At 43.1% G+C, this 22,962-nt stretch overlaps 1 protein-coding gene across 1 annotated transcript in view; it reads left to right on the top strand.

Moving 5' to 3' along the window:
- Positions 1 to 14,309, top strand: part of ELOVL3 (ELOVL fatty acid elongase 3) — a 48,421-nt gene extending 34,112 nt beyond the window's left edge. The window contains exons 3-4 of the mRNA XM_073596626.1: positions 2,265 to 2,416; positions 10,584 to 14,309. Of these exons, the coding sequence (XP_073452727.1) occupies positions 2,265 to 2,416; positions 10,584 to 11,005 (574 nt within the window). The 3' untranslated portion in view covers positions 11,006 to 14,309. The remainder of the gene's footprint in view (positions 1 to 2,264; positions 2,417 to 10,583) is intronic.
- Positions 14,310 to 22,962: the final 8,653 nt, after the last annotated feature.

The following is a 22,962-nucleotide window of genomic DNA, read 5'->3' as shown; positions in this document are numbered from 1 at the left end:
TTGATCATTATCGTTTGTGGACTGCAGTCTTCAAGTCATTGTACAGTTTTTCAATGGGGTCTAAGTCTGGGCTCTGACTAAGCCATGCAAGGACATTTAACTTTTTCTCATTCAACCAATGTGTGGTCGTTTTTACTGTGTGCTTTGGGTCATTGTCATGTTGGAAGGTAAACCTTCTTCCCATTGATAACTTTCTGGCAGAGAGCAGCAAATTTTCCTCAAGAATTTGATGATATTTTTCCTCATCCATTTTTCCTTCTATCCTGACAAGTGCCCCAGTCCCTGCTGCAGAGAAAAACCCCCATAACAGGATATTACCACCTCCATGCTTTTCTGTAGGAATGGTGTTATTTGGATGATGAGTTGGATTGGATTTCCGCCAGACATATCGTTTGGTGTTGAGGCCAAATTCAATTTTAGACTCATCTGACCACCTTATTAAATGTACCTTGAAGATTCTGAGGCCACATGGAAAAAGATGTTATGGTCAGATGAGACTAAAATTGAATTATTTGGCCTCAACACCAAACAATATGTCTGGCGAAAATCCAATACAGCTCACCATCCAAATAACACCATTCCTACAGTAAAGCATGGAGATGGTAATATCCTGTTATGGGGGTGTTTCTCTTCAGCAGGGACTTGTCAGGATAGAAGAAAAATAGATGGGGCAAAATACCATCAAATTCTTGAAGAAAATCTGCTGGCCTCTGCCAGAAAGTTGTTAATGGGAAGAAGGTTTACCTTCCAACATGACAATGACCCAAAGCACACAGCAAAAATGACCATACAGTGGTTGAAGGAGAAAAAGGTGAATGTCCGTGCATGGCCTAGTCAGAGCCCAGACCTAAACCCCATTGAAAATCTGTGGTATGACTTGAAGATTGCAGTCCACAAATGGTCACCATCAAATTTAACTGAACGGTGGGCAAATATTGCAAAGCCTAGATGTGCAAAGTTAGTAGAGACATATCCCAAAAGACTAAATGCTGTAATTAAAGCAAGAATTTTTTTCTGACATATAGGTGTTCTATCTTTCACTTGGATGTTATAAGTTCCACTAGTAAATACAGCTGGATAAAACAAAAACTGTGTCACTCTTGATTTAAGGCTGCAAAGCAACAAAATGTGCTTATTTTAAAGGGGGTGATTATTTTCTATACCTACTGTATGTAGGTCTACTTTTATATGGGTGCCTCACTCTTCAGGTGCAACCAAGTGGCAGTTTGTAAGTATGACTGAGATGATACTGCCTCCTCTTAAATGCATGTTTTTTGTTTGTTTTTTCATTTTTTATTGCAAAGGGGATTATACAGTGGAATCTTGGTTTACGAGTAACGTAGTTAACAAGCTTTTTGAAAGACGAGCAACTTTTTTTTTAAATTCTAACTCGGTTTGCGAGTGTTGACTCGCAAAACAAGAAGAATACAAGCTAATGGGTGGTGCAGTACCGCATTTGGCCAGAGGTGCGGGAGTGCCAGGGACACTCAGAACAGTTCGGAGCCGTTCGGAAATACTCGGAATGACTCTGAAATACTCGGAAACACTTGGAAATACTCAGTTCCCGAGTGTTTCCGAGCCTTTCTGAGGCTTTGATATGTGAGTGCTTTGAATTACAAGCATTCTCCTGGAACAGATTATGCTTGTAATCCAAGATTCCGCTGTATATTAAAATACCATGCAGCAACTGTATGTCAAGTGCTTGGCACTCAGTTTTGGTGTAGTCCCATTGACCTTAATGGACACATTTGGTAAGCAGAGTTCCTGCCAAATGCAACATGACAGGTGGCACAGTGGTGTGGTGGTAGCACTCTTGCCTAGCAGTAAGAAGGGTCGCTGGTTCGAATCCCAACCACGACACTACCTGCTTGGAGTTTGCATGTTCTCCCTGTGCCTGCGTGGGTTTCCTCCAGGTACTCCGGTTTCCTCCCACACTCCAAAGACATGCTGGTAGGTTAATTGGATCCTGTCTAAATTGTCCCTAGTATGTATGAATGTGTGTTAGGGACCTTAGATTGTAAGCCCCTTGAGGGTAGGGACTGATGTGAATGTACAATGTATATGTAAAGCGCTGCGTAAAATGACGGCGCTATATAAGTACCTGAAATAAATAAATAAGCTTAATTTACAACAACATGAAGTGAAGGATTGTGGCCATGTGATCATACCTGAGCATCTGCCATATCTGTTTGTAGATAGGCAGTAAAAATGCAGATCAACCACGTATAATATGTTGACTCCTGATATTTCTTTTTGGCTTGCAGTATCATCGGAGCAGTCCGCACTGGCTATTACTTGAGTAACTTGCTCCTGTCTAGTGGCTTCAAGCAATCAATATGTGACCGCGGATTTTATAACGGGCCTGTTAGCAAGTTCTGGGCATATGCCTTTGTCTTGAGCAAGGTCCCAGAGCTTGGTAAGTAAAATGCCTTTACTTTCTGGTATTCAAATCTCGGCTTGTGAACCTCTAAATCATATTTTTCTCATTTCAAAGATAAACACAGTCACAAAGAAATTATCTGAAGTATGTCTAAGGTAAAGAGGATGACTTCTAGAGCCCCGTCACTTTGAACTCTTTCAACCTACAATCCTAGAGCGAAGTTATTTATGCTGGTGATGATACAATCTCTCCACAGTTACACAGATGACAAAAAAAATATAGTAAATCTGATATAAAGGTATTACCATGATGCAGCTGGCCCCTTTTGTAAATGTCTTTCAAGTATGACACTATGGATGTGTGCCATCTAGCACACACAGAAATAAAATTATAGTTATTTTAATAGCCCCCTGGATGTGTTCTATTACAATGAAATCTTAGGTATTCCCACGCATGTCCTTTATATTTAGTAGCCTCTTAGAAAGAACCAACTTGTCTGGAATGCAGACAAGTTGGTTCCAACCCCTACCCAGCTCCCAGTACGGCCCTGTTTATAGAACAGAGAGCCAAGTATCAATTTGTAGTGCTAAATACTTTGTATGGAATTTGGTAACTATAAGAAGAAAGGCAAAAAAAAAAAAGATCCCCTGCAGTCAGCAGCAATAGACCCCCAGCAGCAATAATAGATCTCCCAGCAGCTAGCATCAATAGACTCTCCAGCAGCCAGCAACAGTAGACCCCTCCCTAAACAATAGATCCCTTCCAGCAACAATTGACCCCCCCCCCCCCAGTACCAAACGATCCTCCCCAGCAACAATAGACTGCAACGCAAAAATAAACCCCCTACAGCAACAATAGATACTCCAACAGCCAGCATCAGTAAACCCTCTAGCACACCCCAGAGCCCCTTTGTTATTACATACATTCAATACTGGAGGTGCCGGAACTGTGTTCCCCCATGTTCATGCTGAAAAAAAGGCTTGGTTCTGGTGATAACCTTCCTAGTGTGACTCTGGGACAGGAAATGAAAGGAAATCTCCACTTCCTCCACCTTTGCCTATAGGGCAAAAAAAAATGACAGGGGTTATAACCCTTCCCCACTTCAAAATAAAAAATACAAGTTTTTCCTTTAGTTCTACTTTATTATAAATAATGTAATAATTTATTTTAATATAAATAATTTAAATAAACATATCAAGATAGACAACAAATGTGCATGAGTCTTTAAAATACATAACAATGATTTACCAAAAACACTTTTATGTTCACAAAATAAATCTGGCTATTATATATCTCTACTATCAAACAGTGGCAGCCCGCCCATTTGGGGAGGCCCGAGCGGTGCCCCCCTCAATCCATGCCCACCACCCCCTCCACCTCGTAGCAATGCTCTATCCACCGCCGCCGTCACCCCCTATTCATGCGTTTGGCTCCTTTCAGGACGCTGGGCCAGAGGCTCTAATAGGCTTCAGAATAGGGTGGGCTAGTGGCGCAGAGCATTGTGCTACGAGCCCACCCAGGTGTTACAACAGTGAATGAATATTCACTGTTGTAACATTGATCCTCCTCCTGGCCAATTGGGAAGCGGGTCTGATACCCGTCACCTGATTGGCTGAAAGGACAGGCAGTCCTATTGGACGCCTAGGAGGAGGGGAGGAGACGCACTGTGGAAGCGAGGAGGAGAAGACACAGGAGCCACTGCCCGATGCCCACCGCAGTCTGATATCCGCAAATGACCTGATCCCCGCCGCTCCTTGATGTCCGCCGCTGCCCGATGCCACTCGCTGCCCAATGGCCATCACCTAGATGGGGTAAGTGGACTGACCGGCAGACAGCGAGCGAGGGGGCTTTGAGGTGCCGCGGGGGGGGGGATTTGGGGGGGTTGTTTGCCGCCGCCCCCCAAACAAAAAACCATGAGCCACCACTGCTATCAAAACTGCAATTTTTCCAGTCTAATAAAACCAAAAGAACTTTTGAGTCAACCTCATCTCCAAGCATTGAATTATTTTTTTTATAGTTTCAGCCTAATTTGACATCTTTGGTAATTTTTTACAGTTCGTTACTAGAGAACTTCATTACAAGGTAATAGGCTTTCCCCAAAAGTCAACTTAACAGATTTACATTTGGAAAACCTAATAAGGGTAGTCAATACACACTTTATTTGCTTTGGTTCAGCCCATGGCTGAAACAAGAGAAAATCTGTAGGTTCCCCCAGCCACGCTAAACAGCATGGACAGAGGAATCTGCACTGCTGGCTATTGTTATCAGACTGCCACTGCACCCATGACTGTCTGAATAACTGAACAATGATGCCATATTTTGAAATCAATTTTGACTCCTGCTGAGTCAGCCAAAATTTTAATTGTTTGTGGCTAGCTTTAGACTATGTGTACCTTATATGTATCAGACAAGTTTGGCTTCATCTGTGGCAAGGGAGCGGACACACCATAGCTCAATCGCAAGGCAACTTTGAGTGAAGCTAATGCCGCGTACACACGATCGGACTTTCTGGCATACTTGGTCCGGCAGACTTTCAGACGGACTTTGTCCGCCAGGTGCGCCGGACTTTAAAACGGACGGACTTGCCCACACACGACCGGACTTTCCGGCGGGCTAGGTCCGCCCATCTTTCCGACGGATTTTCGCCGGAGTTACAGCGGACTTTCAGAATGAACGGACTTGCCCACACATGGACAAGTCCGTTCATTTTGAGCGTGACTCAGGTACGACGGGACTAGAAAAGGAAGTCAATCTTGCCGCTTTTATCGGAAAGATTGACACCTTGCAAGCCCCGTCGTGGGTCATACCAGGCCCTTAGGTCTGGTATGGGTTATAAAGGGAACCCCCTACGCCGAAAAAATGGCGTGGGGTCCCCCCTAAAATCCATACCAGACCCCGATCCGAGCACGCAGCCCGGCCGGTCAGGAAAGGGGGTGGGGACGAGCGCCCCCCCCTCCTGAGCCGTACCAGGCCGCATGCCCTCAACATGGGGGGTGGGTGCTATAATAAGAGGGCCCCCAGATCCCGGCCCCCCACCCTATGTGAATGAGTATGGGGTACCCATTCACCTAGGGAAAAAGCGTCAATAATAAATCACACTACACAGGTTTTTTAAATAATTTATTAAACAGCTCCGGGGGGTCTTCCTCTGGCTTCGGGGGTCACCCGGTGACCACGCCCCCTAAAACGTCACAGTCCCAGCATGCCCAGGGACTGTGACGTCATAAGGGGGCAGGGTCTCCGCCTATATAAGTCACAACGGAGCGCTCAGAGAGCAGTCCAGCCGGAGAGAGCATCGTGTCAACATCTGGAGAAGAGAAGAGGGAAGAAGACAAGAAGCCCAGAAGTCCGGACCTCCTCTGGCAAAAGAGCAGCATGAAGACAGCGGAGGAGCCGGCAGAAGAACTGGAACACCGGGAGAAGAGGCCAGAGGGAGCGGAGAAGAACCAACCGGACGCCGGGAGAAGAGGAACCGGAGGGACCTCTGAAGCCGGAAGAAGACCCCCGAAGCCGGAGGAAGATCCCCCCCGGAGCTGTTTAATAAATTATTTTAAAAACCTGTGTAGTGTGTTTTATTATTGACACTTTTTCCCTAGGTAAATGGGTAGGGGTACCATGTACCCCATACTCATTCACATAGGGTGGGGGGCCGGGATCTGGGGGCCCTCTTATTATAGGGGGCTCCCGGATTCCGATAAGCCCTCCGCCCGCAGACCCCGACAACCAATGGCCAGGGTTGTCGGGAAGAGGCCCTTGTCCTCAGCAACATGGGGACAAGGTGCTTTGTGGTGGGGGGGCCCCGCAGGGCGCCCCCTCCCCCAAAGCACCCACCCCCCATGTTGAGGGCATGCGGCTTGGTACGGTTCAGGAGGGAGGGGGCGCTCGCTCGCCCCCACCCCCTTTACTGACCGGCCGGGCTGCGTGCTCGGATCGGGGTCTGGTATGGATTTTAGGGGAGACCCCATGCCGTTTTTTCAGCGTAGGGGTTCCCTTTAAAATCCATACCAGACCTAAGGGCCTGGTATGCCCCGCGCTCGCCGCAATAGGAAAATTTGTTTTTGCTATTGCAGCGAGCGCGAAATGCAATACCCTGCCCTTGCGTTGTATCTGGTAAATTGTCAGACTTTATTCATTTATTTAGCAAAAAATAAAAACCCAGTGGTGATTAAATACCACCAAAAGAAAGCTCTATTGGTGTGAAAAAAATGATAATTTTTTTTGAGTAGTGTGGCTTGACCACGCAATTGTAATTCAAAGTGCGACAGTGCTGAGGGGGAAGCGTGACTGGATGGAAGTGTGAGGGTCTGAGTCTGAGTGTGGCGTGAGCTCCTAGTTCCTAGCATCCTGCTATCCTGCCCTTCTGGTGCCCTGGCCAGTTACAGAGTCCTGAGACGGCCGTTAGAGCCGTGCATCTCCAAGCCGCTTCATCCAGAGCCGCTGAGCCATCGAGCCGCTGAGCCACTGTGCTGGCTACAGAGAACCATGACACCTGAGCCGAGCCGCTGAGAGCTGAGCCGCCGAGTTGCCGCTCCTGAGGGCTCACATATCTGCATCTCGTTTGCTGCTCTGGTCGGCTACAGGATCTGGACGTTGAAACATCACCCTGCTCCTGCTATTCCTCCTTTACAAGAGAGCAATAGGATTGGAGATCAGCTGAGACGCTCTGTGACATTTTCTGATTTCTGCTGGCTTCTGAGAACGGTAATGCTGACATCTATACTGACAACTATACTGTCAATTATAGACGCTGTCTCCTTGGTTCCTATTGAATAGTAATACAGATCAGTAATGCAGCCATAAAGCTAATCTAGTAATGCACCAGTTAATTCATTAATATACTGCTTCTGTCTGCTTTTGGTCCTTAGGCCTTTGATCTGTGGCCCCCTTGATTCTCAAATATTTATGGAATTAATATGGAACTAATCTACTAATCCAAATCCATAAAACTACTATACTTATTGCTCTCTGCTGTCTACTGCCTCCTGTTTGCCTCCTGTTTGCTGATGCTCTGCCCCTGGCTCTTGGCTCCTAGTTCCTAGTTCTCCTTGCTCTTTGCTCCCACATAATACTTGGATATTTGCAGAACTAACGTTTGTTGTTGCTTGCTGCTATGCTCCTGGCTCCTAGCTCCTAGTTCTTTTTGCTCTCACAGAATATTCATAGAATTTATAAAGTATTTACAGAGCTAACATTTGTTGCTGCTTGCTGCTGTATGTCGTTATGCTATTGGCTCCTACCTTCTAGCTCCTAGCTCTCTTTACTCCCATAGAATATTTATTGAACATTCACAGAGCTAATGTTTACTGTTTTCTTCATGTTTTTCTTCTGTCTTCTAGCTCTTAATTTTGCTTACATAGAACATTTATAGAACATTTATACAATAATCATAGAGCTCATTTTTGCTGCATGCTGCTTATTGCCGCTTGTTTCCCTGGCTCCTGGCCTTTTTTTTTTTTGTTTGTTCTCATAGAACAGTTACAGAACATTTATAGAGCTAATTTATCCCTAATTTAAGCTTTTGTAGGGGGGGGCTGGAGATTGATGTCTCAGCCTCAGACTTGTTCAGCAACATCAAGTAAATCAACATTAGAGCTCACCTCTACAGCAGTCATCTCTCCCATAAAAAGAACAAGGAAAGCAAAGATAGCAAAAACAAAAACAGGAATGGCTGCTACCCCTCAATCGTCAAAATTCGTCTTCAGCTGCAACCATTCTGGCAGCCATTATGGAGTGTAAAGAGACTCTTAAGGGGCAAATGGATCTTATAGCCTCAGATGTTTCTCAGATCCGCCAAGACTTGGATGGATTTAAAGATAGGATCTCTGAGGTGGAAAATAGGGTATCCACATTGGAAGACTCTAAAAAATCAGACTCTAGAGAACTGCAAGCTTTACAACAACAGGTTAAACAGTTGCAGGAGAGGGCCAATGAAACTGAAAATCGTCTTAGAAGAAATAATGTCCATATTTTAAGCCTACCAGAAAGTGCTGAAGAGACTAATTCTACCAAATTTGCTGAGCAACTACTTATTAAAGTTTGGGTAGTATACCACCCACCTTTGTGGAGGAGCCGGCACACAGGGTCCCACTAAAACCATGGAAACCTGGGGCACCCCCTAGGCCATTCCTGTTACGTCTATTGAATTATCGAGATAGAGACAGGGTTCTGGCAGTTGCCGGGGCTAAACAAGATATACCTTTTGAAAATACTAAGTTATTATTTTTTCTAGATTACTCTAAAGAAGTTCAGCAACGTCGTAAATCCTATACGGAGATCCGTAAGAGACTGCGAGAGAAGAGTATAAAGTTCAGCCTTTTGTTTCCAAGCAGACTGCGTATTGTAGGCAGTGGACAAACATTTTTTTTTTAAACCCTGGATGCTGCTTCCATTTGGTTAGATGGACGTTAAGTTATCTATTAACCTGTACTAGGAGCTCTAACATGTGCTGGCTCGTACTCTCTCTAGTCACCCTTAATACCAATTTATAGCCTCCCCCTTTCCCTTCCCTTTTTTTTTCTCTCCTTCCCTTCCTTTTTCCCATTTCCTTTTCTGGAGACTTTTATGCAATTTTATCAGACACTGTATACATCTCAGCTGAGCCCTGATTTTCAGCCAACAGAATTGGCATCTTGGCTGCATTCAGTTGCACTAGCATGGTTAACGGATAATGAGAGGGAGACGCTAGTACACCCAATAACATCGGAGGAGATCCTCTCGGTCATCAGTTTGTTTCCATTGGGGAAGTCATCGTGGCGAACGGCCTTCCTATTGAATTTTATAAAGTTAATGGTGAGCTTTTAGCTCCTGTACTGGCTTCTCTTTACTCTGATTGTCTGAAGGAAGGAGCCTTACCAGAATCAATGAGTCATGCGCATATAGTTTTAATCTACAAGCATTCAAAAGATCCATCTTCTTGTGTTTCATATAGGCCCATTGCTCTATTGAATGTAGATTTTAAGATTTTGACAAAACTTATCTCTAGGCAGCTACAACCATTGCTGCCGAATATTATTGATTCAGATCAGACGGGGTTCATGTCTGGCAGGGCTACAGATGTGAATTTAAGGAGATTATATACTAATATTCATGCTTCACATGTTAACATAGGATCTAGGGTTATTGCCTCTCTAGCTATAGAGAAGGCTTTCGATACTTTGAAGTGGCCCTTTTTGTGGGAGGTACTCCACAGAATGGGCTTTCCAATGGTATTTATAAAATTATTGCATGTCTTATATAGAAATCCAACAGCTGCAGTGAAGATGGGGGAAGGATTGTCAACAGTCTTTTCACTGTTTAGGGGAACTCGGCAGGGCTGCCCTCTCTCTCCGACCCTCTTTGCTATGGGGCCTGTGGCGGAAGCTTTACGTACCTCCCCCAATATTAAGGGATTGCGGATTGGTTGGTTAAAGGAGAGGGTAGCCTTATATGCAGACGACCTTTTATTATTTTTAAATGATGCTGGACCCTCTCTCCAAGGGGCTTTGAAGATATTGGACTCTTTTTCTATAGTCACAGGGTTGAAGGTAAATTGGAACAAGTCCTTGTTGTTTCCAATAGATATGGAGGCCTGTAGTACGGCTTCAAATGATATTCCACTGCAGTGGGTGGAGAATTTCAAATACTTAGGAGTTGTAATTTCCCGCCAAGCTTCTGATTTTTTTCCTCTGAATTTAACGCTGATCTTGGGAGATATTGGGTCGAAATTGAAAGTATGGAAGTCTCTACCATTGTCTTTATTAGGATATATTATTCTTCTAAAAATGAAAATCATACCCAAATTTTTGTATTTATTTAGACACTCTCCTCAGTGGCTTCCTATGCCTTTTTTTACTAAATTAAACAAACTTTTTTCATCTTTTTTATGGGGACCAAAGAATCCCAGGTACAAATTAACTACTCTGATGCGCCCTTATGAGCAGGGGGGACTAGCTTTTCCGGATCTATATAGATATTTTTTAGCCACTCAGTTGGTTACGGCTCAGTTGGTTAGTGGTGTACATATTAAAATACAACAAAAATTGCAGGAAATAAGGTATGAAGGTTATGCTGACTAGGGAGAATACACTTTTCATACTGTCCTGTCTGACAGATTTGGGTTTACTACTGAATGAGCAAAATGTTCACACTACTAGACACAGACAGACACCACTGCTAATATACGGTATAGAGAGGCTGCACTAATTCTTTTTCTGTTGCTCTACAGGAGACACGTTGTTCATTGTTCTTCGCAAACAAAAGCTGATCTTCCTACACTGGTATCATCACATTACTGTACTGCTTTACACCTGGTACACATATAAGGACACCGTGGCTGGAGGAGGATGGTTCATGACAATGAATTACACTGTTCATGCTTTCATGTACTCTTATTACACACTGAGAGCAGCAGGGATCCAGGTGCCACGATTATGTGCCATGTTCATCACAATGACACAGATCCTGCAAATGGTAATGGGCACCTTTGTCAATGTCTTGGTGTACCGGTGGATGCAGGACGGGACATGTTCAAGCACACCGGAGAACATATTCTGGTCGATTGTGATGTACTCAAGCTATCTGGTGCTTTTCTGCAGCTTCTTTTATAACGCTTATATGAAAACTCCAGCCAAGAGTAAGGCAGAATAACCTGTATTTAGTTATAGACTGTGAACTTGCCATCATACATTTCCAACTGTTACCAGGTACTATATTTTATAAATATGCTTGAAAGAATTAATATTTTTATATCTAAAAATGTTGTATCACCAATATTGAAATGCTGCAAAAATCTAAACTGAAATGTATTCCGATTTTGCCATAATCCCAACCTACAACTACATTTTAACAATTCTCCATTAAATATCCTACAAAGTAGGATTTTCTGGAGCTCCAGACCCAAGGACGATTAGCAGGTATACTATTCACACATATGTTACCTGTGCAATACTGCACAATATTGATATGTAAAGGACATTTTAATGGGCCATGTATTCTAAATTCCAAATTATAAGTACTAATGAACCTTGCTTTAATTATTAAAGTTTGATGACACATGTGCAAAACAACTTATACCACTTAAAATAATGTTTTAAAATACCTTACTTTAAACCAAGGAATCTTCAATGTTATTTGGCACTAAATTGTGTATAGTCAGTGTAATGACATAATGGCATGTCTAAAAGGCATTATGGACTGTGGTGTTTACTTTGCCAAAGGCTAGATATGTTTTTGTTTTTTTTTATGTTAACATGCATATATGAAGAGAATTGGCTATTTATTTATTAATACAATGCTGCATTACTGCAATACTAGTTTTATAGCCAATCTATTATTTTTCAACACCCGAAGCAAAAAATCCATCCATTACAGCAACACGTGGCTTAAAGCCGAACTCCAGGCAAACAACGAAATACACAGTTGAAAAACATATATCAGATTTATCTTATCTGGCAAAGTATTTGTATTTCTGTCCATCCACTTCTGTATTATACAAAGCATAGACAGCACAACCAGCCTGGTGGCCTAACATTTCTCTGCTGCAGTTCAGCAACACATTTAGGTCGCCTTCCCACCCCTAACATTTGATTGGACAGTGATGGAGCAGCAACAGCCGGTTAAGATAATCTTTCTCCTCCTGTAAAAATGTTCTAAGTCAGTCGATATGTATCCAGCACTCCCAATTAGCTCAGAGTGCTGCCATTCACTTTCTCAGAATGCTGTACAGGGGATTACAAGAGGCTGAAATCAAGTCAAAATCAAAATTTAAATTAAAATCTAAATTTAAAATACATTTAATGGTTTTGTAATAAATACATAGTTGCATTCATTTGTGTTTTAATATATTGGCTGGACTTTAAAGTAAACACACCATGAAGAAACACAGATAATTCAATTGTTGACCTGTCCTTTTTAAAATGTTGATTACCTGGCTATCATATATAACTTTCTGTCTATAATAAATTGAGTCAATGGCCTGGAAAAAGTGTTCAAACACTGACTTCTTTTCCTGGCTTTCTAGATTTTTGAATAAGAAAGTATTGTACCAGAGGATCAGCAAGGTAGATGGCACCAGTAATTGAGATAGTTAAAGGCCAAAGCAGGGGCTCCTCCTTTAGCTTCCTTCAACACAGGTTACTGTTACTAGGTAGTTCTAATCTCTTGGCATTAGAATACCAATTGTATTTACTATTAAAAGTATTTTTTGCAGTGTTAGACCTGGTCCACTTTGATGTCAAGATCCATGATCAAGAATTTAAGTCAATATATACTGTATGTGTCTATGAATGCGTGAGAAAAAGAATACGCTATAAATCAATGCATTAGGAATTATCTGGACCTCTGTATGTATAGTATACATTGAAGATGTGATTTACAAAGGGATTTTACAAAAGGATCTTTTCAGTGAACCTTCCAACAACCAATTGTGCAGAAAAAAAAAAATGAAAACTCCCCTTCCTTTTGATGCCTGAAGCAAACATAGAATCACTATGATAAACTACTTATTTAGTATATCCTTTACTAAAGTCAACTTTTGGTTAGTCTTTTAGGCTTCATGCACACTAGCGTTTTTAAGCTCCTAGAAACTTTTATAAGCATTTTTTTCTGCTCCTAGAAGCTAATTAGTGTTATCCTATGTGTCCATGCATACTACATTAAGCTATTAGTGTTTTTTGAGCTTCAGCATCCAGGAGCAGAAATAAAAATGTTTTTGTAGAGTTTTTTGGAGTGTTTTTCCTGCAGAAAAAAACGTTAAACGCTCCTAAACACTTCTAAACGCTCCTAAAATGCTCCTAACAACTTTTTTTTTAGCTTCTTTTCTTTCTTTTCTTCATGTATTGTAAAAGTGCTAATAAAATACTAACGCTCCTAAAACCTTCTAAAATCTACTAAAACGCTACTAGAAGCTTGCACAAAAACGCTATTATCAGCATTTTTCATCTAGTGTTTTTTTTCTAGCATTTTTTGAGTTTTAAAAAACGCTAGTGTGCATACAGCCTAAGTGAAGTCTACAAGCTGGGCCTAAAGAAAATAGGAATATATCAGACATCAGCCTGTATTCTGATTGGCTTCAATCAAGAGAATCTTCACTTTTTTTAATGAAAAAGCACTGTTGAATCTGAAATAAGTACTGCTTGTATTTTATCTTTTTATTTCTATTTTTTGTGTTCAAAAATGGATCTTTTACAAAGCAAAGCTGTTGGATATTTGACTATTTTATATTTTTATGGAATTTCTGCCTGTGTAACATAATAGTTTTTTTTAATACACAAACCAACGCGCAGTAATAATGTATGAAGTGCAGTTTCATTACAACAAATCAAAAGACTTTTACATGAATTCAGATTAGGTAAAGATCATCATTGATGATTGGTTGCTATTTGTAACATTGCTTTTTTAGTTGCTTCTTCACTTATTAGAGAAGTCAGAATGTGTCCTTTATTAATCATGTTATAACAGTTTATAATCTCTAGATTTAAACGTGAAATGGTGCTATGTATTAACTATTATCCTGCAAGTAGAACATTTAGCTACACTTTAGTTGTATTGCTGTTTTACAAACAAAACGTAATAACAGAGGCTGGTAGACTGCAGGCTTAAAAAAAGCAATATATAGCTGCAATATAAGAGCTTGATGTCTTTGTGCATGGTGACTCCTAGATGAAGAAAGGGGATACTCTCATGATCAGCTTGTTAGCTTATACTGTATGCTGTGAAATTTCCCATGATCTGATAATGGAGAGATAAAACATGCAACTGGGTAACTGAGTTAGTTCCTTAATTAAAGTTTGTTCCTTAAACTGTAAATTGTACTTTCATGTATATTATATACACTTACAGACATATATTTTTCATTAGAAAGCAATGCTCAAATATTTGTACATTTGTCCTATGAAAGGTGATGTTTATATTTGTGGCATTAAATTCAAGTTTTTTTTAATTTATAATTACACCTTTGCATCAGAGTGAGATACCATGTCTTTTTTCTCTGATTTATATCGTTGTGCCTGTCAGTGCCTACCTCTCCTCATTTGCACAGCATACAAACCCATCCTACGCTAATAGCTGCCACACCTCTCTGCCAGTTTCAACTCATGTCACCTCATTGCCAAACAGGTTTTTCTTGCTTGTTTGTGGAATGTTGTACCAAGAGTGAGAAGGATACAAGCGCAAAAAATGTACAGTACGTGGTATTCACAAAGTCTATAATATGTACTATCTGTAAGCATACTGGCTTGAAATGTATAGTTGCGGCAGCAAGATGGACATCTGCCAGAGGTATTTCTGACACTTTTTTCTCTGCTTTCATAAAGCCAGCCTGTCCTTTGGCTAAAATCGTTCTGCTTCATATAGCATAACTTTTAAAAAAATTAAAATTGCAGCTTATTTTTTCAGTTGCTTTGCTCTGGAAATTCCATAATTGTGAAATCCTATTAGTTTCTCTTTGTGTGAAGCCTAGACAGTGTTTTTCCATAATTAACCACTTCAGCCCCGGAAGAATTTACCCCCTTCCTGACCAGAGCACTTTTTGCGATTTGGCACTGCTTCGCTTTAACTGACAATTGCGCGGTCGTGCGACATGGCTCCCAAACAAAATTGACGTCCTTTTTTTCCCACAAATAGAGCTTTCTTTTGGTGGTATTTGATCGCCTCTGCGGTTTTTATTTTTTGCGCTATAAACAAAAATAGAGCGACAAGTTTGAAAAAAACGCATTATTTTTTACTTTTTGCTATAATAAATATCCCCCAAAAATATATAAAACAATTTTTTTCCTCAGTTTAGGCCCATACGTATTCTTCTACATATTTTTGGTAAAAAAAATCGCAATAAGCGATTATTGATTGGTTTGCGCAAAAGTTATAGCATTTACAAAATAGAGGATAGTTTTATGGCATTTTTATTAATCTTTTTTTTTTTTTTAAATGGCGGCGATCAGAGATTTTTATCGTGACTGCGACATTATGGCGGACACATCGGACATTTTTGACACATTTTTCGGACCATTGTCATTTATACAGCAATCAGTGCTATAAAAATGCACTGATTCCTGTGTAAATGACACTGGCAGTGAAGGGGTTAACCACTAGGGGGCGGGGAGGGGTTAAATCAGTACTAGGGAGTGATTACTAACTGTCAGGGGGATGGACTGTGTGTGTGACATCACTGATCTCTGCTCCGATGACAGGGAGCAGAGATCGAGTGACACTGTCACTAGGCAGAACGGGGAGATGCTGTTTACATCAGCATCTCCCCATTCTTCCTCCCCGTGAGGCGATCGTGGGTATCCCCGCGGCGATCGACCCGACTCACGTAGCTTGCCGCAGGCGCGCGCCCGCTGGCCGCCTCTTAAAGGGCGACGTACAGGTACGTGATTTTGCCTGTACGAGCCCTTCTGCCGCAGTATATCTGCGTGAGGCGGTCGGCAAGCGGTTAAAGCTGGGTACACACTACAGTTTTTTTTCATGCAACACAGCGGGTTGCACAGAAAAAAACTGACAGCTCTGGTCAGGAGCCATCGTACTAACCATGCCAGATTAGTCCAGCAATCACCCCCGCTGAGCTTTTGTGTTCTGACAGGGGGACAGCCCTCCTGCCAGGACACTCTGATCAGCGCTCTCTGCCATTGGCTAAGAGCACTGATCGGAAGTCGTTCGGCTGCTGGTTTTCTAGCATGCATGTCCAACAGAAGTTTGCAGGCTTCTGTCGGACAGACCGACATACACATGGGCAGAATGCCGGCCGATAGTTTTGTACCGGCAAATGTCTGCCAACATTCTGCCCGTGTGTACGGGGCTTAACCCTGGTTGTACTGTGCTCGCAGATCTTAATTATCCATTGCAGACGAGATTTTACCACTGTCCTAACAAACGGTCAAAGGTTTAGGAGCTTGTCATCTTGCATTGTGCATTAGTGAGTGGAGCCTCAGCCTGTCCTTAGGGCTGATTCACTCTGACATTGTTTAAAAATCATTGAAGTCCGCCATGAGGCCTTCTCCTGAGAAACATCTAAAAGGTAAGAGAGATTTCTTTTATTATTATTTTTGTATGCTATGTGAATGGAAACACATAACAAAAATATAATGGGATTTTCTAAAATTTGACAGCAAACAGAAATATTTAAAAAGTAAAAAAGAATTTTCATGCTAAGGCCTAAAGGTGAAAAAAAGCTGCTGGCACAATACTCTGGTAAAATATACCAAAAGAAAAGCAACAAAAGTGCAGCGCTATCAATTGTATAACACAAAGGGGGTTATTTACGAAAGGCAAATCCACTTTGCACTACAAGTGCACTGCAAGTGCACCTGAAAGTGCACTTTCAAGTGCAGTCGCTGTAGATCTGAAGGGGACATGCAAGGAAAATAAAAAACAGCATTTTAGCTTGCACATGATTGGATGATAAAATCAGCAGAGCTTCCCCTCATTTCAGAAATACCCCTCAGATCTACAGCAACTGCACTTACAAGTGCACTTGCAGTGCACGTACAAGTGCACTTGTAGTGCAATATGGATTTGCCTTTCGTGAATAACCCCCAAAGTGTCTTGTGCATTGAGCTCCAAATCACATAAACAATAAAAGATAAAGTGCAATAAAAAACTCATCAAAATGCGAATGACATTAGGCACACGAGAAAAATGCCTAGTGCAAAAGTGACTCAAAATAGACAAGCTTAAGCTTAAAGTGGGGTTCCACCCAAAAAAACAAAAATACCTGAAAAATTCTAAAAAAAAACAAAAAAAATTTGGATATTTTTTTTTTTTTTTTAAACTTACCTCTAAATGCCTGTTGCTAGGTGGTCCCTCGTAGTCTGCCTCTTCCTTTGCCTGGGCTGGTGACATCACTTCCCCCTCAGCACAGGAAGGGCTCAGCTCTGCTCCCTCCCTCCTGTCAATCATCTGGGACCCATTACAGGTCCCAGGTGATTGAGCGGCCAATCGCGGCGCCGCTCGCGCATGCGCAGTGGGTGCCAGGCTGTGAAGCCACAGCCCGGCGCCCACAGTGTAAATGCCGGCGCCGACGATTGGAGGGGGGAAGAGCAGGGCTTCGATCCCCCGCATCGCTGGACCCAGGGACAGGTAAGTGTCCAATTAAAAGTCAGCAGCTACAGTATTTGTAGCTGCTGACTTTTAATTTTTTTTTTTTTTTTTAATGGACCCCCGGGGTGGAACTCCTCTTTAAGCGTGCAAAAATAAATAAAGATATCAACCAATTCATGTGTTAATATACAATAAAGTCTTTCTTGTTAAATAATAGGAAGTAATTGCAGGTGGAATAATATACAACCACAGTCCTTTTGAAACGTGTGCTGAGATATCACCAGGAGAGAGGGTGTATAAAAAGATATCCAAACCATCCAAGAGGAGGTTACGCCACCCTATCCCTCACAAGACAGTGAGAATGGTCACATGAGGGACTTTGCCTGAGCTTAGGCTAATACCAACTTTCAGGAAGAACTTCCACTAGTTCCACCGGAAATCTGCAAAGACAGCACTTTAACTACCCACTGTTTGTTATCACCTGACGGCCAATGGTGACCAGTGTTAAGAGGGCAACATAATTTAGCTTAAAGTGTTACTAAACCCACAACAGTAAAATCTGTCTGTATATGCAGAATAGCATGCTTGTTATACTCACTGTGGAACTTAGGGGGTTAATCCTCTGCATTGTGCAAAAAGGCTCTTTGATCCTGTATGGACAGATCCTCCCCCTCCTGCAGGGTCTCTCTTGGCAAGTCCAGATAAGACAGTGTCAGAGTAGTAAAGTTGCACATGCTCAGTTTGGTTTCTATTGCTGGGGAGATCATTTCCTTCTTGAGCTGCACTTTTTAGGTCACATGATACTGACATCACACATTTGGGCGTGTATACAGATCCTAAATGACAGCTCAGTTCTCCCTCCTCCTTCATGCCCAGTAACTAAAAAATAACACAGTGGGTGGGATGTCACATCTTGATTGATGAATGATCTGCCTCCCATAACAGCATGGACAAAGGCTATAGTGGAAATCTCCTCTTACCTGAACCAGGGGCGGATCCAGGGGGGGGCAACAGGGCAATTGCCCCCTCCGAGAATGCGGGTGACAGCAGACAGTGTGGGCAGCGGCGGCTCCGCCGCGAGTGACAGTGCGGACGGCTCTGCTGAGGGTGAGAGTGCGGGCGGCTCTGCCTAGTGACAGTGCAGGCGGCTCCGCTGTGGGTGACAGTGTGGGCGGCTCTGCCTAGTGACAGTGTGGGCGGCTCCGCTGCGGGTGACAGTGCGGGCGGCTCCGGCATGGGTGACAGTGCGGGCGGCTCCGGCATGGGTGACAGTGCGGGCGGCTAGGTCGGTGAGTGGGCAGGTGAGAGAGGGGGGTAGCTGGGTGGCTCTGTGTGTGACTGAGTGGGCTGCTGGCCAATCAGGGAGCCGGCAGGCAGGGGAGCAGAGAGATGACATCATCTCTCACCACCCTGCGCCCGCTTTGCATCCCTGCAGTTCTGCCCTCACTGTGAAGGCAGCTGTGGGCAGCAGAGAGATTACATCATCTCTCTGCTGCCTGATTCTGGGACATGGCAAGAGACCACCTTAGCAGGAAAGTGACACGGCAGGTGACAATCCGCATCTGGTGAAAGGCGACTTGGCAAGTGACAATCCGCAATGTGTGGCAGGTGACGTGGCAAGTGACAATCCGCAATGTGTGGCAGGTGACGTGGCAAGTGACAATCCGCAGCGTGTGGCAGGTGACGTGGCAAGTGACAATCCATAACATGTAGCAGGTGACGTGGCAAGTGGCAATCCACAATGTATGGCAGGTGACGTGGCAAGTGACAATCCACAACGTGTGGCAGGTGACGTGGCAAGTGACAATTCACAATGTGTGGCAGGTGACGTGGCAAGTGACAATCCGCATCTGGTGACAGGTGACATGGCAAGTGACAATTCACAATGTGTGGCAGGTGACGTGGCAAGTGACAATCTGCATCTGGTGACAGGTGACGTGACAATCCGCATTTGGTGGCAGGTGACGTGGCAAGTGATAATTCGCAGCATGTGGAAGGTGACGTGGCAAGTGACAATCCGCATCTGGTGACAGGTGAAGTGGCAAGTGACAATCCGCATTTGGTGGCAGGTGAAGTGGCAAGTGACAATCTGCATCCGGTGACAGGTGATGTGGCAAGTGACAATCCGCATTTGGTGGCAGGTGAAGTGGCAAATGACAATCCGCATCTGGTGACAGGTGATGGGGCAAGTGACAATCCGCATTTGGTAGCAGGTGAAGTGACAAGTGTCAATCCGCAACGTGTAGCAGGTGACGTGACAATTCACAGCATGTGGCAAGTGACAATCCTCATCTGGTGACAGATGACGTGGCAAGTGACAATTTACAACGTGTGGCAGGCGACGTGGCAAGTGACAATCCTCATCTGGTGACAGGGGACGTGGCAAGTGACAATTTACAACATGTGGCAAGTGACTTGGCAAGTGACAATCCGCTTTTGGTGGCAGGCGACGTGGAAAGTGACACACTCAGGGCTCCCACTGATTCTGCATTATGGTGAGTTGAACTATTTCATTTTATATTACAATGTAAGAATAGGAATAATGCACTTCAATCATCCTGACACAATAATAACCATGGTGCCATGATGATTGAAGCGCCAGCCGTTTCCCCGATAAATTGCCCGCAAAAAAAGGTATTCTCTGGCATTGCCCCTCCCGAGATTAGACTCTGGATCCGCCCCTGACCTGAACACTCAGCACTCGGGCAAACCCTGCAGTTCATCACATGACCATGGTATACAGATCAGCCAAAAAGGTATATAGTGGCAGTATTTTAATGTAAAAAGAAGATTTATAAGCTGTGGACACTGCGGGGGATGAACTATTATCATATTACTGGGTTTAGTAACACTTTAAGTAACATAACTTAAAGTGATATTAAAGCTTTGTTTTTGTTTTGTTTTTTTTAAATAACAAACATGTTATACTTACCTGCTCTGTGCAGAGCTTTTGGTTCACTGGCTGTGATTAGGGATGAGCTCCGGCGTGTTCGCATGGCGCACGTGCCGAGCCCGCCAGGAAGTCGGCACGGCGCAGCGCTAATCACAGGCAGGGAGACATTTCCCGATCTCTGCAGCCGCACATCGGGAAATGTCTCACTGCTTGTGATTAGCGCTGCCCCGTGCCGACTTCCTGGCGGGCTCGGCACGTGCGCCATGCGAACACGCCGGAGCTCATCCCTAGCTGTGATTGACAGCAGTGATTGACAGCAGTGGGAGCCATTGGGCTCCCACTGCTGTCTCAGCCATTGAGGGAGAGTCCCCATACAGCCGAGGCTATTGTGAAAATTGCTGGATCGGAGGGAGCTCAGATAAGGATTGGGGGGCTGGGGGGAGCCGCTGCATATAGAAGGTTTTTTACCTTCATGCATAGAATGCATGAAAGTAAAAAACCTTCAGCCTTTAGAACGACTTGAAGCAAAAAGTACAGGTTGACTTTCTGCTTCCTGATGAAAAACAGACATAGGCATTCACTAAATGAAAAGGCAGTGTTGGCCTTTCTTATTAAAAAGCCCATCGTGCTCTCAAATTAATTTGATGAAACAATCTCTCATTACACATTTATTGTTCAAATTAAGATGATAATATAAGATAGGTTACATTTCTAAATGTTTAAACATAAAGAATAAAACTGGACTGAACATGCATTTTTATTTTACAAAAGTGTTTATTAGCTGAGTTGTTTTGTTTTTGTCGGAATAAGATGTACAGCCAGCATTCAATATACCAAGCTTATCGAACACGAGCAAGCTATGATGTTCAAAATACATGAACAGGTAAAGGTAAACATAGTGTAATACTGTACTGTATATAGTGCATGGGCATGCATTTTTTAACTGGGACACACCATTGGTTCTCAGGTCCAAGCTGTTTGATTCTTCCCAGGCTTGACATGTAATAACCCCATGAAACAAGGATGGACAAATATACAGATGCATGTATCACTGGATTTTTTTTCTGTCATTCTTATAAATTGTTTGGATGGGATTTAGGCTCCATGCACACTGGGCTTAAAAAAACGTCTGTTCTCTCGGGAGTAAAAAAACGCTCATATAGAGCATTTTTTGTACAAAGTCTAGACGAGTTTAGAAGAGTTGTACGTTTTTTCTGCCAGTGAACTCCAATCAGAAATGCGAACCAGAAAGTTTTTTTTTCTGCTTCTAAACGTTGAGCTCAAAATATGCCTGTAAATGTCCTAATGTGCATGGACACATAGGATAACATTGAGCTGCTTCTACAGGCAGAACACAAAACTCCTGTAGAAGCAACGTTTTTAAAAGCCAGTGTGCATGGAGCCTAAAAGCGCCCTGTAAATTAAGGGATATCTTTTAGGATTAAGAAGCTATATAAGGAGCTGGTGGATGGGGGGGGGGGGTAATTTTATGTTTTAATCTAGATTTAAAAAATACATAGTGATATAGGGTGGTCCTATATGACTGAATGATTTTGAATGAAATTCAAAAGGATTTTGTAAGAATTAGGCCATGTAGGTCCCCCCTAGAGGAAAACAATGCAAATCTAATGCAAAGAGGTTTTCCAACTTTTTGCCCAAATCTTTTTGAGAAAAAGAGAAGTGTTTAAAGCTAAATTCCCAGTAGCAAGGAAAATAAAAAAAACAGCATTTTTGCTTGCACATGATTGGTTGATGAAAGTCAGCTGAGCCTTTGCTCATTTACTAAAGTCTGGAGCAACTGCTCTTGACGTGTGCAACAGCACTTTCCAAAGTGCACAGTTTTTTTGCCTTTAGTAAATCAACCCCTTAAAGTGATATTAAAGGCACGTTTGTTTTTTTTGTTTTTTTTAAGTAACAAACATGTTATACTTACCTACTCTGTGTAATGGTCTCAGCCAATGAGGAGGGAGAGTCCCCGGAGAGCTAAGGCTTACATGCACATCAATGGATCTTGATCGGGCTCAGGTAAGTATGAAGGGGGGCTGGGGGCACTGCTGCACACAGAAGGTTTTTTACATTCATGTATAGAATGCATAAAGGTAAAAAACCTTGAGCCTTTAGAAGCACTTTAACTTTAAAGGGGTTGTAAACCCTTGTGTTTTTTCACCTTAATGCATCCTATGCATTAAAGTAAAAGAACATCTGGAAGTGACCGGCCCCCCCATCCCCCCGTTTTACTTACCTGAGCCCTGGAATTTCACCCGGGGGGAACGCGCTGTCCCTCTGCCCCGGGTTCTCGGCTCTCGATTGAATAGATTGATAGCAGCGCGGCCATTGGCTCCTGCTGCTGTCAATCAAATCCAATGACGCGGGCGCCGGGGGTAAGTCATACATTTGGCGGCTATGGGCCCCGAATGCTGGACTCTGGAGCGCGCCCGCAAAATAACCCCCCCGGGGAGCGCTTCTCCTAGGGGGTTATATGATATGGGGAGGAGCCGCGAGAGCCACCAAGGGACCCCAGAAGACGGTGTTCGGGGCCACTCTGTGCAAAACGAGCTGCACAGTGGAGGTAAATATGATATGTTTGTTATTTAAAAAAAAAATCAAAGTTTTACAATCACTTTAAGAGAGCAAATGTTTTCCAAGGCTGAGGGTTGCTCTCCAAGACCTAAACTTT

This window comes from Aquarana catesbeiana, linkage group LG08, assembly GCF_042186555.1.
Source record: "Aquarana catesbeiana isolate 2022-GZ linkage group LG08, ASM4218655v1, whole genome shotgun sequence".
In the NCBI taxonomy this organism is placed as follows: domain Eukaryota; kingdom Metazoa; phylum Chordata; class Amphibia; order Anura; family Ranidae; genus Aquarana; species Aquarana catesbeiana.
Note: the sequence above shows the minus strand (reverse complement) of the source record. Positions and strands in the feature narration are given on the sequence as shown.